The sequence below is a fragment of the Carya illinoinensis genome, chromosome 10 (genome assembly GCF_018687715.1).
Source record: "Carya illinoinensis cultivar Pawnee chromosome 10, C.illinoinensisPawnee_v1, whole genome shotgun sequence".
NCBI lineage: Eukaryota > Viridiplantae > Streptophyta > Magnoliopsida > Fagales > Juglandaceae > Carya > Carya illinoinensis.
Genome location: NC_056761.1, coordinates 6,257,563 through 6,272,945, shown reverse-complemented (window position 1 = coordinate 6,272,945; position 15,383 = coordinate 6,257,563). Strand labels below are relative to the sequence as shown.

Sequence of the window (15,383 nt, the reverse complement as noted above, 5' to 3'; positions counted from 1 at the left end):
TATATAAAAATTAAGACAATGTCCGCCATAAAGAAATTTATGGACAAGGGACCCCCTCACAGTTGAGCAGTTTGGCTAGTAATCTGGATTTTCCTGTATTGATTAGTCACAGTTGTAACTTTGGTTTCATTGGATGGAATGAAGTATATTTAAAAAAAAAAAAAAAAAGCTTTATGAAGCAGTAGAGCGAGCAGTGGCTTAGGATCAACCAACAACCTCGGTAAGAACATAAATAATCAACAGAGACAAGGGGTAGAGAAGATATGCTAGAATGCTCGTCCAAAATGGAAATTTGGTGCGGAAGCTGGTAAAGAGACCCATCGCTGTGCATATGAGTAGAACAACCAGAATTTCAGCTGAGACATCCCACGACAAATCTCGTATGTAAACAAGAGACAGGAAGATGACCAATCCCATCATGTTGTTCATGAATACTCCATTGTAAATCTGCCAAAATCCTTTCCAATGGTCAAACAAACAAAAACTAGTACAAGACAAGTACTTGCCTAAAAGAAACAAAAGCAAATTGTGTTGGTGAGATCATATGGAAATTAATTGGGGGATTCTCAGATGAAATCTGATTGGGAGAGAAATTACTAAACCTCAGAAAAGGTTAAGGATATAGCTTTTTCCGTCTTCTCTCTGGCAGAGGCAATTGTTGCGAGTGCCTGTCTGATGTTCAAAGCCAGCGGCACCAAAACATATGTCACCAAGAATGAGGGGATGTTCACATCACTAGAGAACTCTTGGAGAGTTTGCATAAGTGGCAGTCCAAGCAGAGTCGAGGTAGCAGTTCCTACAAGCAATAGAACAGCTGCCTTAACGTAATTCAGCAAAGTCCTTTGAGTTTTCGTTATGATTTCCTGTTTCTGGGTCAATAGACTCTGCTGCTTTGATCTCGATTGCTGCAAACCAAGGTTTCTAGGCAATATCGTTAGAGTTGTTAAATCACTACTTTATCTCAAAATCTTTGACGGTAATGAAAAGAGATTCGGGGTTGGGACTTTTACTTCGGCATCATATTAGATTAGGGAAAATACTATTCCTACATAAAGTTTTTACCAAAAATTTATGCCGAATTGCATTATATATATATATATATATATATATATATATGTTTGGATTAATGTTTAAGAAAATATTTTAAATGAATTTTTTATTTTCTTTAATTTTTAAAAAATGTTTAAATACTTTAAAAAAATGTTTAAAAAAAATTGATAAAAAAGGAAAATAGAAAAGGAAAAATATAGTTGCAAACACAATTGTGCACTAATCTGCGCACCAATTTGATGTGATTGATCAAAAAGTAGATTTTATTAAAAATAATATTAATTTAAATTTTAAATATAAATGAATCAGTATTGGTACGCAGATTAATACGCAATTTTGCTTATATGTAACAAAACTCAATAAAAAAAAAAAAAAAAAGCCTGATCGGTGACGATTCTCACCTCGTCCATGGACATAGCATTGTCCTTAAATTAGACTGTACGATTGTGAAATGTTTACCTTTGAACTTCTGTTAAAAAACTTGGGCCTGTCATGATCTTGTTCGTTAGCAGGGTGACGAGACAGAACAAGCCATTTTGAGATTCCTTTAACGAATTCAGTCTCATTGATGCGATCATCACCAGAGATGTCAAACTCCTGCATCACCTTTGCTTCCAATTCATCCTCATTCAAACCTACTTCTATTTGTATTCCCAAGATCAATGCTCTCAGTTCACTAACGGAAATAAAGTTATCTCTATTTTTGTCAATTTTCTGAAAAAACCTGTAAATGTATGGTGCGACTAATTAAAGAGATAACTTCAACCGATGGGTAAAGCATATAGAGGGTCTTCAAGGATATCATGCTGATAGGTTGCTAAAGAGTAGAAAAATCAGGACTACTACCAGTGCTAGCTGTATAGTTTTTCTTCTTCTTCACAGGTTGATATAATATGCTCTACATGAAGCCTTACCAATAAAACTTAATGGCATGCCGTCCTTTTTTAAAAAAAAGAAAAATAGAAAAAGAAAAAACAGCTTACTCTCTTATAGCTGTTAAATTAGGTCTGCCTCCAGCAGTGAGAAGACTTGGTAGTAGATTTATCTGAACATACGAGCGTGTCAGATATTCATATCTTCTATTCTGAATCCATGGCTGGAATACCTGCACCATTGTTGTTAATTTTCAAGGAGAAAATATTAGCATATTCAAATAATGTATTAAATGGAGAAGCATGAAAGTCAATGAGTTAAGTTGATAAATCAGAGCAAAAGTTCTATGGTTTCGTTTCTATTTGCTGGAGAAGAATGCTCATTCATACTAATGGAATTTTGTGTTACCTGAAAGGTACAGTACACGAAGAGGAAAACTAGAGTAACAATGAGTGAAACTAAGACTACAATTCTTTCCCCTGAAGTTGAATTCAGAATTTTCGCCAGCTGAAGAATGAGAAATGGGATCATAGACGCCATCATTATTCTTGCAGTGTAGTAGGTCTCTACATCGGTACTAACACCATAACCTACAATACGTAATCAGAAATGATATTCTTCGATGAACAACCATTTAAATAGCGTTTCATGCATTGAGAATAATAAAATCTAGAATGAAAAAATAATATTGTCTGTTCATTAATCAAAGACGCAAGGGTAGGAGAAAAACCAGTTAAACTGAATGGTTTCACGTTTTCCTCGTCTGATGAATTAGATGAAGGCTGTGAAAGATCATAGCTGCCGAAAGAAACAACAGAGGCCCAGACTAAAGTAAGAAGCATGATAGTCGATCCTGCCAATAAGCCCATTCCCATTGTTGCCAGCGTTTCAATTGTACTTGTACTTCCTGTCACTCCAATGGCTTCAAACAATGACACCTCAAATTAGTAGTTCTTTTTTTATTTTTTAAAGTTCCTCTAATTAAATTTAAGTACATGGATTTGAACCCAGGGAATTGAGATCAATATCATACTAATTACTTAATTACAAGTACACAGGAACATGAAGAAATTATAGGAAAAATCCAAATACACTGGAAGAAGCTGTATACATGGATAACAGTACCTAGACTCAATCCAACCTCTTAATTGTTGACATTGTCAATTGGGTGGTTGGGTGGCCGGGACACACGTACTAAAACTAAGGTACTCGGAAATGCTAATGCACTCCTGTTTGGATGGGAGAGGGCAGGTAGACAAAAAGATAGAAAACAATTAAAATAAACATAAATAAAGTCTAACCCACTAGTACTAGTTGAATTCCTTTAAAAAAAAAAACGCTAGACTATTAGGTATCTTAATTGCATCTTAAAAAAATCTATCTTCTTTTTTTGTACTCAACCTAAAGCTCATACAAAACACAACTACGACGTATTTAAGAACTCAATTTGTGGAGAAATCCTCTTCGTAATTATGTTGCGAATGAAGTTGATTATATACATGTATAATATGTGAAGGAAAATGATAGATCATATATAACTATTTTCTACAATTTATAAAAGTAATATCATTTTATACAAATACCCTCATTCTAAAATATGGTTATAAAAAAATTATTTTAAAAAAAGTTGTAAGTAAATCATTTCTCTTTTTTATTCTTAATTTTTTTTCATTATTGACTAATTCCCACTAAATTACATACTTTTCCGGTTGCTAGCTAGTCTCCCTCTAAATTGATTAGGTGGGTTATGATCAAAATTAAAGAAACGAAGAAATAATATTCAACTAGAGAGGAAAGAAGCCATGCTCATTCCTTTTAGTTTTTCTCATATATCAGATCAGAATGCCCATTAAAGTTTAGATATATATTGGAAGACAAAAAAACTTGGTAGTAGTAATCTCTTTCATAAATAATAGTACTTTCATTTATAATTTCTGCTTAATGATATTAAAAATCATGTAGTCAGTATCATTATATATAGGAGAATGTCACCTGACATGAAGAAGGAAGAATGAAGTCCCATCTGCAGAATTTTGTAGGAGAAAAGAATCCACTTTACGTGGGGAAGGAAAGCTTAGTAGATACTTACCGAGTACCAAAGCCACTTGAGGGATTGTGCCAAGAATTTGGAACAAGGTAGCACCAAAGATTCCAGTTCCAAACATTTGGAAGAAAAGTTCAGAGCCACTGGAAACATACCTCCCCGCAAGGGACAGCAAGAACTCGTATGTAATGATCATGAAGAGCTGACCCCAAACCGATGTTACGCAAGGCAAGAGTCCATAGATGGGCTCGCATGTCACTGTTGTTGCTGTGACATCCAGTTCAAGGCCTGCAGAATTCTGGCTTGTTTTGTCTATGCCATCAGATACAAGTTTGGATTTCTCTCCGAATGAACGGCTATTTCCTGAATGGCTTATTAGGAGACCTAAGAGAATGATAAGAGAGCCTCTTGACATTATCTTGAATATACTTCTTTGCAAATATGTTTAAAATGGCATGCCCAAGATGGGTTTTAGCAGCAACTAATTGGCCAGTTTAAGAAGGTTTTTAATGTTCAAAAGTCAACACCGCCACCCAAATTGCAATTAAGCGGTGCAGTCCTGAATTTTCTTTATGTCCCTAATTATTGTCTTAATTTTAAATAACAACTGAAAACTAGGAATTTTATATACTCAGATATGAGATTGTAGATTATTACAAGCAATACGATCTAGTGATTAGTTATAGATAAAATATTGAGACCAGACACAAGTCGAATTGGACCGAGCTAACGGTCTTAATTGAGAAGATGAATCATGAGCATTTTTCCACGGGAAAAAGTAGGATAAGGCAATTTATCTTAATAGGATAGGTGATAAGATGAGACAAAATATAAATAATCAAATTTATATCTTTCTTTAAATTCAAATTTTTGAGATAAATGGTGATTTCACAAGATCATAAAAAATATTTTGAATTGAGTCTTGATGACTGATTTATAGGACTCTGTTCTATTTAATTAAATATAATATTACTTTTTAGGTCCACTTATTGAGTGACTGCTAAGATAAAATATAAATAATTAAATCTATATCTTTTTTATTAATTTAAATGATTTCATGCGTAATTAGCCAGAATTCTTTGACATTTGACTTTGAAAGCTTGAAGATATCTTGTAACGGTATAAAAAATTTGTTCTTCCTCGGCTTTGATCTTCCGGAAAAAGAAAATATATAAAAACCGGGGAACAAGGTCGCCCTTTACAACCCCAAGTAATGCCTATCAGCCTATGTATCCGGACCGCGTTATCCATGGTCTTCAGTTACAAAAAGCACACAACGAAAAGCCCGAAACATTTAAGGCCTACATTATTATCACCGAAAACCGCCGAGCAAGATGTAAAGCCGAATCCAGCTGACCAGCTACACAAGGCAAAACAACGTTGAAACTTTTGGCATTCACAATTCACGTCTGACATATTTCCAAGTCAATGGAACCAAAGGTTTAAATAGGAATCTAAGAGAATTCTCATTTATTCTCTATGAATTCTTTTATAATTTGATTAAAAATAACACTTCTTAATAAGAGTGTTCATTCGGATTCCAGATCGAGTACCCGGGTATACTTGATCTGGAACCCGGATTTCAAATTCAAACTGAATTTTTGCTTGAGTATACTTGAGTTATGACTAGGGTTGGAACTTCAGGTTCCGGTCACCAACCATTTTTTTAAAAAAATTTAATAATTGCCTATAGTATTCAATTTTTTTTAGGAAAACAAATAATGCTGAAAAGTTTTTTTTAATCTAAGAACCTATATTCTATTACAATTGTTTTTAAGAAAAAATGTTCAAAATCATATTTTTATAATTAAAACAATTATTGCCAATGGTTTCTTCCACCGATTAACTTGCTTTTAAAAAACCCGGATACCTAGCCTGGGTTCACCTGGGTGGTCCAAAAATCATAACTGGTAAAACCCAGCCTAGATAAACAATCTTACTTCTTAAAATTAGGTTTTAAATTTTACTGACCTTTCAAAAACTTCTTACATCTCATTTCTTATTCTTTTTCTATTTTATTAAAATAATATTTTTATATTCTTTTTTATTATTATTTATATTATTTTATTTGTACATCTTTAATTATTTCCTATAAAATATATAAAAAATGATTTAGGAATGAACAGGTTTCACATTCTAAATGTATTCACATTCTAAACATGGAGATGTAGTTTTGCCAGAAATTAAAATTAAGTTTATATTTTAAAATTTAGAGATTTTGAAAATTCAGGTAACCAATGGCAATGCTGCATGTAAGAGAGAAAATTATCCCTTTTGATACCAGACCTGGCCAAGTCAAATATACGGAGCACAGATACCAAATTCCAAGCTGACATTCCTAGCAGTAGCAATTGCGTGACTTGGTCTCCGACATGGTAGATATATTCATTATTGGTAATTCATTATTCATTATTTAATTTAATTAAATAATCAATAATGAATTACCAATATGTATTCACTATTTAATGAATTACCAATATGTATTTTTAATTTAATTCTTTTATTCATTATTTATATATTAAATATTTGATAAAAGATAAAATAATAAAAATTAAAAAAAATGTGGAGTGTAGAGTGTTGGGAGGTTGTGAAGATTTTTTGAGATATATATTATATAATAATGTGGTCTACCCGCAAACTGAATTATTAGTTATAATTCCTAAAATTAAATGGCTTTTCCTCTCGTTTCCAGTAGCTTGGTATTCAAATTTTGCAACCTGCTTCCCATGCTTGTCTTCTTTCTTCTCTTACTCTATGATGGATGACAAAATTGGAGTTCTACCATGGATTTATGATCAAGCTGATGAACAATCAGAGCTAGGGTTCGAGAATAGAGAGAGATAGAGATTTGGGCAAAATTCACTCATATTGTATTATATTTTTGGTAATTCATTTACAATTAAAAGTAGGTATTTATATGTACTAAAATACAAGGGTAGAAATGTAATTGTACATATAAAGGAAAACTAATGTAATTCTAATAGTTCCCCTCAAGATCATGGAGTGTATATATTTAGGATACCCATCTTGCTAAGCAATGAATGGAGAATTGTTGAGACCCAAGTGCCTTTGTGAAAATGTCACTAAGTTGAGAATGGGAAGCAACATAAAGAGTTTTGATCATCTTTGCTTGGAGCTTTTCTCTCACAATATGGCAATCAATTTCGATGTGGTTTGTCCTTTCATGAAAAACCGGATTAGCAGCAATGTGAAGGGTTGCTTTGCTATCACAAAACAATAGAGTTGGTTTGGCATGAGTTTCTGAAAATCTACCAACAATGTAATTAACCAAGAAATCTCACAAGTAGTAGAGGTCATAGTCCTATATTCAACTTCGGCTGAGGACTTTGAGTTGGTTCGTTTTTTCTTAGACTTCTAGGAAATTAAAGAATTTCCAAAGAACACACAAAAACCTGTAATTGGTCTTCTAGTATCCACACAACCAGCCCAATTTGAGTCACAAAATTCTTTAAGATGGAAATTAGAACTAGCTGGAAAGAAAAGGCCTTGACCAGGTGCTCCCTTCAAGTATCTAAGCACTCGGTGTAGAGCATTTAAATGTGGATGCCTTGGTTTATACATATACTGACTTAGGACTTGAACATAATAGGAGATGTCTAGCCTAGATATAGTAAGGTAAATAAGCCTCCCAATTAACCTCCTATATAAAGAAGGATCCTCTAAAGGTTCACCATCTAAACTTGAGAATTTTTCATTTTGTTCCATGGGAAAAGCAGCTGAGTTGGTAGCTAGAAAACCTGAATCTTGAAAATATCTAACGCATATTTTCTTTAACACAATGTTATGCCTTTGGAAGACCTAGCAACTTCCATCCCAAGAAAATATTTCAAGGTGCCCAAATCCTTGATTATGAATTTATTGTCCATAAATGTCTTTAAATCAGATATTAAGTTTAAGTCATTGCTAGTTAGAATAATATCATCAACATAGATTAACAAAGCAATGAAAGAACTGTTTTCTGACTTAATAAAGAGAAAATGATTAGATTTGACTTGTTGAAAACCATACTCAATAATGGTTGTGGATAGCTTGAAGAACCATTGTCTAGAGGCTTGCCTTAACCCATAAAAGGACTTTTGTAATTTACAAACTCTAGAGTCCCCCTATTTGGGATGTCCAGGTGGAATGAACATATATACTTCTTCATTTAAATCTCCATGCAAAAATGCATTATTTACATCCAATTGATGTAAATACCAATTTTTGGCAACTGCTATGGCCAATAGACATCTTACTATAGTCATTTTAGCAACTGGAGAAAAAGTCACCTGAAAATCAATTCCCTCAATTTAGTTGGTCCCCTTTGCAACCAAACAAGTTTTGTACCTCTCAATGGTACCATCAGCTTTATATTTAATCCGGTAAACCCGCTTATAGCCTATCGGCTTCTTTCCCATAGGTAAAGTAGTGAGAGTCCAAGTTCTATTTGCCTCAAGGGTTTTGATTTCAGCATTCATAGCTTCTTGCCACTCAGGGATTTGGTTTGCTTGTGAGAAAGTTTGATGTTTAGAAAAAGAAGAAATGGTTAAAGCAAAGAGTTTATGAGAGCTAGAGAGTTTATCATAAGAAAGGACATTAGAAAGAGGAAATTTGATACTTGAAGACTTGTGCTACAAAGAAACAGATTGTGATGAATGTTGAGAGGCCAGCTGACAATGATAGTCTTGCAAGTATCTTGGTGGTTTTTTTATTCTTGTAGATTGCTGAATTGGAACGCTGGAATCTTTGAAATTTGAAAGAGAGTTATCTATGGAAGGTGTTGAATCTGGAAATGTAGAAATTGGAGATAATTCTGTTGAATTGGGAGAAGGTATTTGTGAAGAAGATAAAGGAGAAAATATAGAATCTGGAAAATCAAAAACTGGTTTAGGAAAATTGAAAGAGCTACAAGGTTTAATAGGAAAAGAAGTGGAAGAGAGAGGGAATATATGTTCATGAAACACAACATCACGAGATATGAAAGTTTTGTGTGTTTCAAGATCATATCATTTGAATCCTTTTACAGCAAAAGGATATCCAATGAAGATGCATTTTCTTGCTCTTGGATCAAATTTAGATCTATCACGATGCAAGGTGGAAGCAAAACAAGACAACCAAAAACTTTGAGGTGATTATAAGGAGGTTTAGAATATAAAACCTCGTAAAGAGATTTATGTGAGAGTAATGGAGTTGGTGTTAAATTTATTAAATGGACAATAGAAAGAATGCAATCACCCCAAAACTTTAATGGTAAAGAAGCTTGGAATCTGAGGGAACGAGTAACATTTAGCAAATGTTGATCTTTCCTTTCGACGATCCCATTTTGTTGTGGTCTTTCAACACAACTTTTTTGTTGTATAACACCTTGGGAGGAAAGAAATTCTGGCATGTGAAATTCAGTTCCATTATTAGTTATGATTTTCTTTATTTGAGAATTGAATTGAGTTTGAATTAATTGGAAGAAAGATTGCAAGTAAGGCTTGGTTTGAGATTTATGTTGTAGAAGATATACCCAAGTAGTTTTAAAGTAATCATCTACAATTGTAAGAAAATATTTTGAACCATCTAAAGTAGAAACAGAGAATGGTCCCCATAAATCATAGTGAATCAATTCAAATGGATAAACTAAATTTGATTCACTAGAAGGACAAGGTAGACCTTTTTGTTTAGCTAAAGGTTAGATTGTACAAGTACAAGAATTATTGGATTTTGATATATGTAAATCTAAAACACTACTGCTAAGAAATTTCAATTTGAAAAAAGAAATATGGCCCAACCTATAATTCCATAGACTAACATTCTAATTTATTGAAGGAGAAGAAATAGAACAACCAATCGAAGAACTTTGCATTAAGTAATAGAGGCCAGCCTTCTCCTCAGCTATCCTAATCGTTTTTCCATGTAGGTAGGTCTTGAATGAAATAAAGATTGGAAACAAAATCTAGGCAGCATGAGTGGTCACGGGTTAATTTACTGACAGATATCAAATTAAAAGAAAAATCAAGAACACAAAGAACATTACGCAAAGTCAAGTTGTCTAGTAGTTGGATAGTACCAGTATGTGTAACGAGAACTAAATGGCCATTTGGTAATTTGACAACAGAAGAAAGGTTAGAAGTTATGGAAGAAAAGTGATTAATGGAGCTGAACATATGGTCTGTTGCTCCAGTGTCAATTATCCACGACACGAGTTTACCTGCAAAATGATAAGTGGAAGGTGGCTGTGGAGTTGGTAAAATTAGGGGTGAGCATCGGCCGGTCCGGACCGGCAAAACCGACCGGACCGGCACTATTTGGACCGGACCGGACCGGACCGAATTGGGTCCGGTCCGGTCCGGTCCCATTTTTAAGGGACCGAAAAGATTCGGTCCGGTCCCGGTCCGGGAGTTTTTCACCCCGGACCGGACCGAATAAAAAAAAATATATATTATTTATATATATTATTTATATAATAGTATTAGCATATTACTAATATATATAATAGTATACTATATGTATATATATTAAATATATTAAATATATTACAATATAATTACATAAATATTAAAAAAAATGTCATTAAATATTAGCATATTATATAAATATATAGTTATCACTATTACTATTATTACATATAGTTATTAGTTATAGTATAGTTATTATTACATATATTTATTAGTTATAGTATTATTACTAATAGACTAATAGTATTAGCATATTACTAATATATATATAATACTATATGTATATATATTAAATATATTACAATATAATTACATAAATATTAAAAAAAATGTCATTAGATAAAAAAAAAAAAAAAAAAAAAAAACCTTGGACCGAATGGACCGACCGGACCGGACCGGACCGAATAGGACCGGACCGGACCGGTCCTGATGGAGTTCGGTCCGGTCCAGGGTTGGAAAACCCTGGACCGAATAGGTCCGGTCCGGTCCACAAAACCTCCCCGGACCGGACCGGACCGGACCGAACTCACCCCTAGGTAAAATGCTAGAGTGGCTTGATTCACTGATGATGAAGTAGACTGTGGTTTGAGCATGGCAAGTAGCTGTTGGTATTGATCTTGAGACTAAGAAAACTTTAGAGTATCATCATTTGATTTACCCATAGGTGAAGAAGATTGATTGGTTGAAGCATTATTTCCTCTTTTGGATTTAAAACCAGGAGGAAAGCCATGAATCCTATAACACTTTTTAGAAGTGTGACCTGTGTATCCACAATGACTACACACAGGTTTACCCTTTTGAGAATTGGTTTGCTTAGAAGCATTAGTACCAATTTTCATAGGCTTTACTGTCAAAGCAGCAACCGATTTAAGGCTAGGGACAGAAGTCTCCAAAGTAATCTCTCTCTGTTTCTGTTCTTTTAAAACCAAGGATATGACTTTGTTCATAGAAAAAAAAGGACCAATTAATAGTATTTATGGGTCTAAGTGACTCTATTAAACTGCATTACATAGACCCATAAAAAAACTGCATTACATACTCCTCTTGTCAAATTTCTTCGTAAAACCTTAGGGTTTCAACAGAACATTGTGGCAATCACCTATAATTTGCTAGCTCATCCCAAAAAGATTTTAATTTAGTGTAATAATCACTCACAAACTTTTGATCTTGCTTTAGTGAACTAATCACCTAACGTAATTGGAAAATCCGTGGACGATTACCTTGTGAGAAGTGGTCTTGTAAGTCTTTCCACATATCGGAGGCATTATCAATGTAGAGAATGCTTGATTCAATGTTCTTTGCCATGGAATTGAGGATCCATGAAACTACCATGTCATTACACCGAATCCATGGCAAATAGAGTGGATCTGCTTCAGACTTCAGCTTTTTTGTGAATTTCGGTGATAAATCCGGTCTTATTCTTGGCACTGATGGCTTTGGACATGGACCATGACCAAGAATGGTAATTATCACCATTTAAACTATCGGTAACAAGCATAGAACTAGGATTTTCTCTATGGTGTAAGAAATTAGGGTTTCAGGGGTTATTATCGAGAGAAGGAAAAAGAGTAGAAGAAGGAGAAGCAGAATCAGATGAATCAGAATCCATGACAAATCTCATAGAGCAGCGGTTTATTCTCTGATACCATGACAAAACTGGAGTTCTACCATGGTTTTATGATCGAGTTGATGAACAAGCAGAGCTAGGGTTCGAGAACAAAGAGAGAGATTTGGGCAAAATTCACTCGTGTTGTATTATATTTTCGGTAATTCATTTACAATTAAAAAGAAGTATTTATATTTACTAAAATACAAGGGCAAAAATATAATTGTACATATAAAGGAAAACTAATGTATTTCTAATAATGGAGGCCATGTTGTCTATACAAACAAAGCTACGAATATCGGTGCAATCATCGATGTCAGCTCCCAGATCAGGAAAGAAGAGAAAACAGCCATGCAAATTTATGCTAAAAACTACAACCACTATTCAAAGACTCACAAGCTGTCTCTCGATTTTCAGGACTTGGCAAAGACCCCGTTCAAGTAGTTTCTGCTGGTCTGTTTTTTATTTTATGATGCTGCTGATGATGATAAGGATGAACATGATAGGTTTTCAAATTATAAAATTAAGGATTGTTTTTTATAATCTCTGTTCTTTATTTATTGAATTTCTTGATTTTGGTGCAGCTGGAGAGCTCATTAAAGAAAAGAAAATCAAAGTGATTGTTGGCATGAACAATTGGGAGGAAGCAGCTCTTGTAGCCACAGTTGGAAACCAGGCTAAAGTTCTGATTCTTTCCTTTGATCTCAGCTCCATCCATAACTCCACCACTGATGCAAAGCCGTTGGCCTTTCTTGATTGAAATGGCTAACGACGGTTCTGCACAAATGAAATGCATTGCAGATATAGTGAGCGCATACAATTGGAGAAGGGTTGTAGTGATATACGATGATGATGAATATGGTAGTGACTTGGGGATGTTAGCTCTTCTTTCTGAGGCTCATCAAAAGGTTGATTCAGAGATCGAGTACCGTTTGGTTCTTCCCCCATTTTCCTCTCTCTCTGATGATCCAAAAGTGTTTGTTCACGAGGGGCTGATGAAGCTACAAGAAACGACATAGTCTCGGGTTTTTATTGTTCTTCAGTCATCTTTATCGATGGCGACGCATTTGTATTGAGAAGCTAAGAACATGGGACTCAAAGGGAAAGAGACAGCTTGGATTATCACGAAAAGTGTTACAAGTTTCCTGGACTCGGTTGATGATTCTGTTATTTCAACTATGACAGGTGCTTTAGGAATCAAGACCAACTATATATTCTAGTAGTACTAATTCTTATAAAGATTTCTATGCCCAGTTCTCCAAGGATTTCTGAGCCGAGTATCGAGAGGAAGTTAATCCCAAGCTGGGAATTTATGCTCTCCATGCATATGATAGCATTATGGCCATTTCACAGGCCATAGAGAGAACTAGCGACAACAGTAGCCCATATATGTTGTTAGAGAATATTCTCTTAAGCAATTTCTCTGGGTTAAGCTCCGAGATAAGTTTCGGAGCGGGAAAGCTGTTGCAAAATCCTAAGTTTAGGATAATAAATGTGGTTGGGAGGGGAGAAGAACGAGAAAAGCACGAAAATAAGAGGTATGAAGAGTCAGACCTTTGGACGCCAGAGTCCGGCTTCCATAACGGCCTTGTGATAAATATATGTGAAGTGAAAGCCCCATATCGTTTGGCTGGCCCAGTCATTTGGCCAGGGAACCTAAAGCAAATTCCAAAAGGCTGGGCAATGCCAAATTAATGAGATGAAGCCGTTGATAATCGGAGTTTTCCGGGAGAACTTCATTCTTTAAGTTTGTAAAGGTAGAGTACGGTGAGGGCCCCGGTCGATAATACATATGTCGATGGTTGGTGCATTCAAGCTTTCAAAATGGTGCTGGGAAATTTGAATTATGCTCTGCCTTGCAAATTTGTGCCCTTCAATCACTACAAGAGAATTGATTTTTTGAGACAAAAACTTGTCTCCAAAATCTCAAATTTCGTCCCTAAAAGCTTTTGGAAATGAAAAATTATTGTCTCTACTTTGTTTCAAAAAGACCGTCTAAGAAACCTTTTGGAGACAAAAATTGATTTTCATCTCCAAAAAGTGCTTTTAGGGACGAAATTTGGCAGAACCAATCGAAACCATCTGAACAGATTTTTTTTTAAGACGAACAAATGTTATCTCATAATCAAGTTCAAATGAAAAAATTTCTGTTTGAACAACATGAAATGTTAATTTAAACCAATAACCATATCTGACCAAGTCCATTCGAACCAACATATTTTTAAATGACTTTTGTTTGAAGAAAAATTTTAATCGTTCAAACAGACAATCTATTTTTGGAAATCTTCTATTCGAATGGAATTTTGAAAAATAACGTTATTCGAATAAATATTTAATTGTTCAAACGAACAATCGGAATGTATTTCCCGATACGTTTGAATGGGTTGTTTTTGTTCGAATGGGTCTATTTTTGTTCAAATGTAAGCATAAATGGTAATTTACCATTCGAATTGGTTATTTAAAGTTCAAACTGTATTGGTCAAGCAAAATAAAATTTAATTAAAAAGAATATACAAATATTACACAAATTGTAATTATATATACATCAATTGTTCAAATGTTTACGAACATCATAAATAAAGGTAATTAAAAAAATTAAATGAATTATGATTGTGGTGGCATATAGTTTTGGGACATTATTGACTGAAATTGTTCAAATATTTTTTGGTTATTTAATTATAACCTCTCTTCTAATCTTACCTCTAAATTTGCTACTTGATCTAATCAGGTCAGCAATTCTTTTTCCTTCGACCTCAATCGTTCTATCTCAAGTGCAGCTTTCTCTAATTCCTTAGTCTTGTCATCATTCAATCTGACTTTAGAAGAGGATGACGATGTTGAAGATGGCTTCATGCAACGTCCTAAGCTCTCAAATATCTAGAATGTGATCCAAGAACTTGAGAAATGATTTGAGCAGCGTTGACAGATGATTCATCAAATGGATCCACAATAGTTTCTTTAAGAGAGATCATCCTGTTCTGCAAAAAAATATATATATTAAAATTAGTATAGGTAACAAAAATATGTTTAGACAATGAAATTAAATAAACTTAAACTTACATAATTTGCTTCTGCCTCAGCATTGCTCCAAACACCATCACAATTTTTATGTGCTTTAACATACAATTGGGTCAGATCATAGTCAGCAGGACTTTCTTTTTGCTGTAAAATGAAAATCAAAATTAGAATTTAAACAAAAAAAATGTATATATTAATATTTAATGGGGACTAAAATAACTAACCATTTTTTTTTTACAAGCGATGAAAAGATTGAGAACCCGCATGATGGTGTATCGTTAAATTTGATCTAGTTGCTTTGTTCACCATACTCCGTTGCTAAAAACAAAGTATTATAATTTTATGTTTA

General features: G+C 34.0%; 1 protein-coding gene across 1 annotated transcript; it reads right to left on the bottom strand.

The window, feature by feature from the left end:
* Positions 1-204: 204 nt before the first annotated feature.
* Positions 205-4,382, bottom strand: LOC122278355 (sodium/calcium exchanger NCL2-like). Its single transcript, XM_043088550.1, has 7 exons — positions 4,013-4,382; positions 2,654-2,830; positions 2,332-2,513; positions 2,034-2,155; positions 1,510-1,774; positions 603-905; positions 205-447 (listed from the first exon to the last, which is right to left on the bottom strand). Exons 1-7 carry the CDS (start codon positions 4,380-4,382, stop codon positions 205-207), a joined length of 1,662 nt encoding a protein of 553 aa, XP_042944484.1.
* Between the last annotated feature and the right edge of the window lie 11,001 nt (positions 4,383-15,383).

Bases quoted from the DNA above. Each gene is read 5' to 3' on its own strand.
- LOC122278355 (XM_043088550.1), bottom strand. From the start codon at position 4,382: ATGTCAAGAGGCTCTCTTATCATTCTCTTAGGTCTCCTAATAAGCCAT. The intron at 2,514-2,653 runs GTTTTTCTCCTA...TACGTATTGTAG, and splicing joins GAAACCATTCAGTTTAACTG to GTTATGGTGTTAGTACCGAT. The intron at 448-602 runs GTTTAGTAATTT...GGATTTTGGCAG, and splicing joins TATCCTTAACCTTTTCTGAG to ATTTACAATGGAGTATTCAT.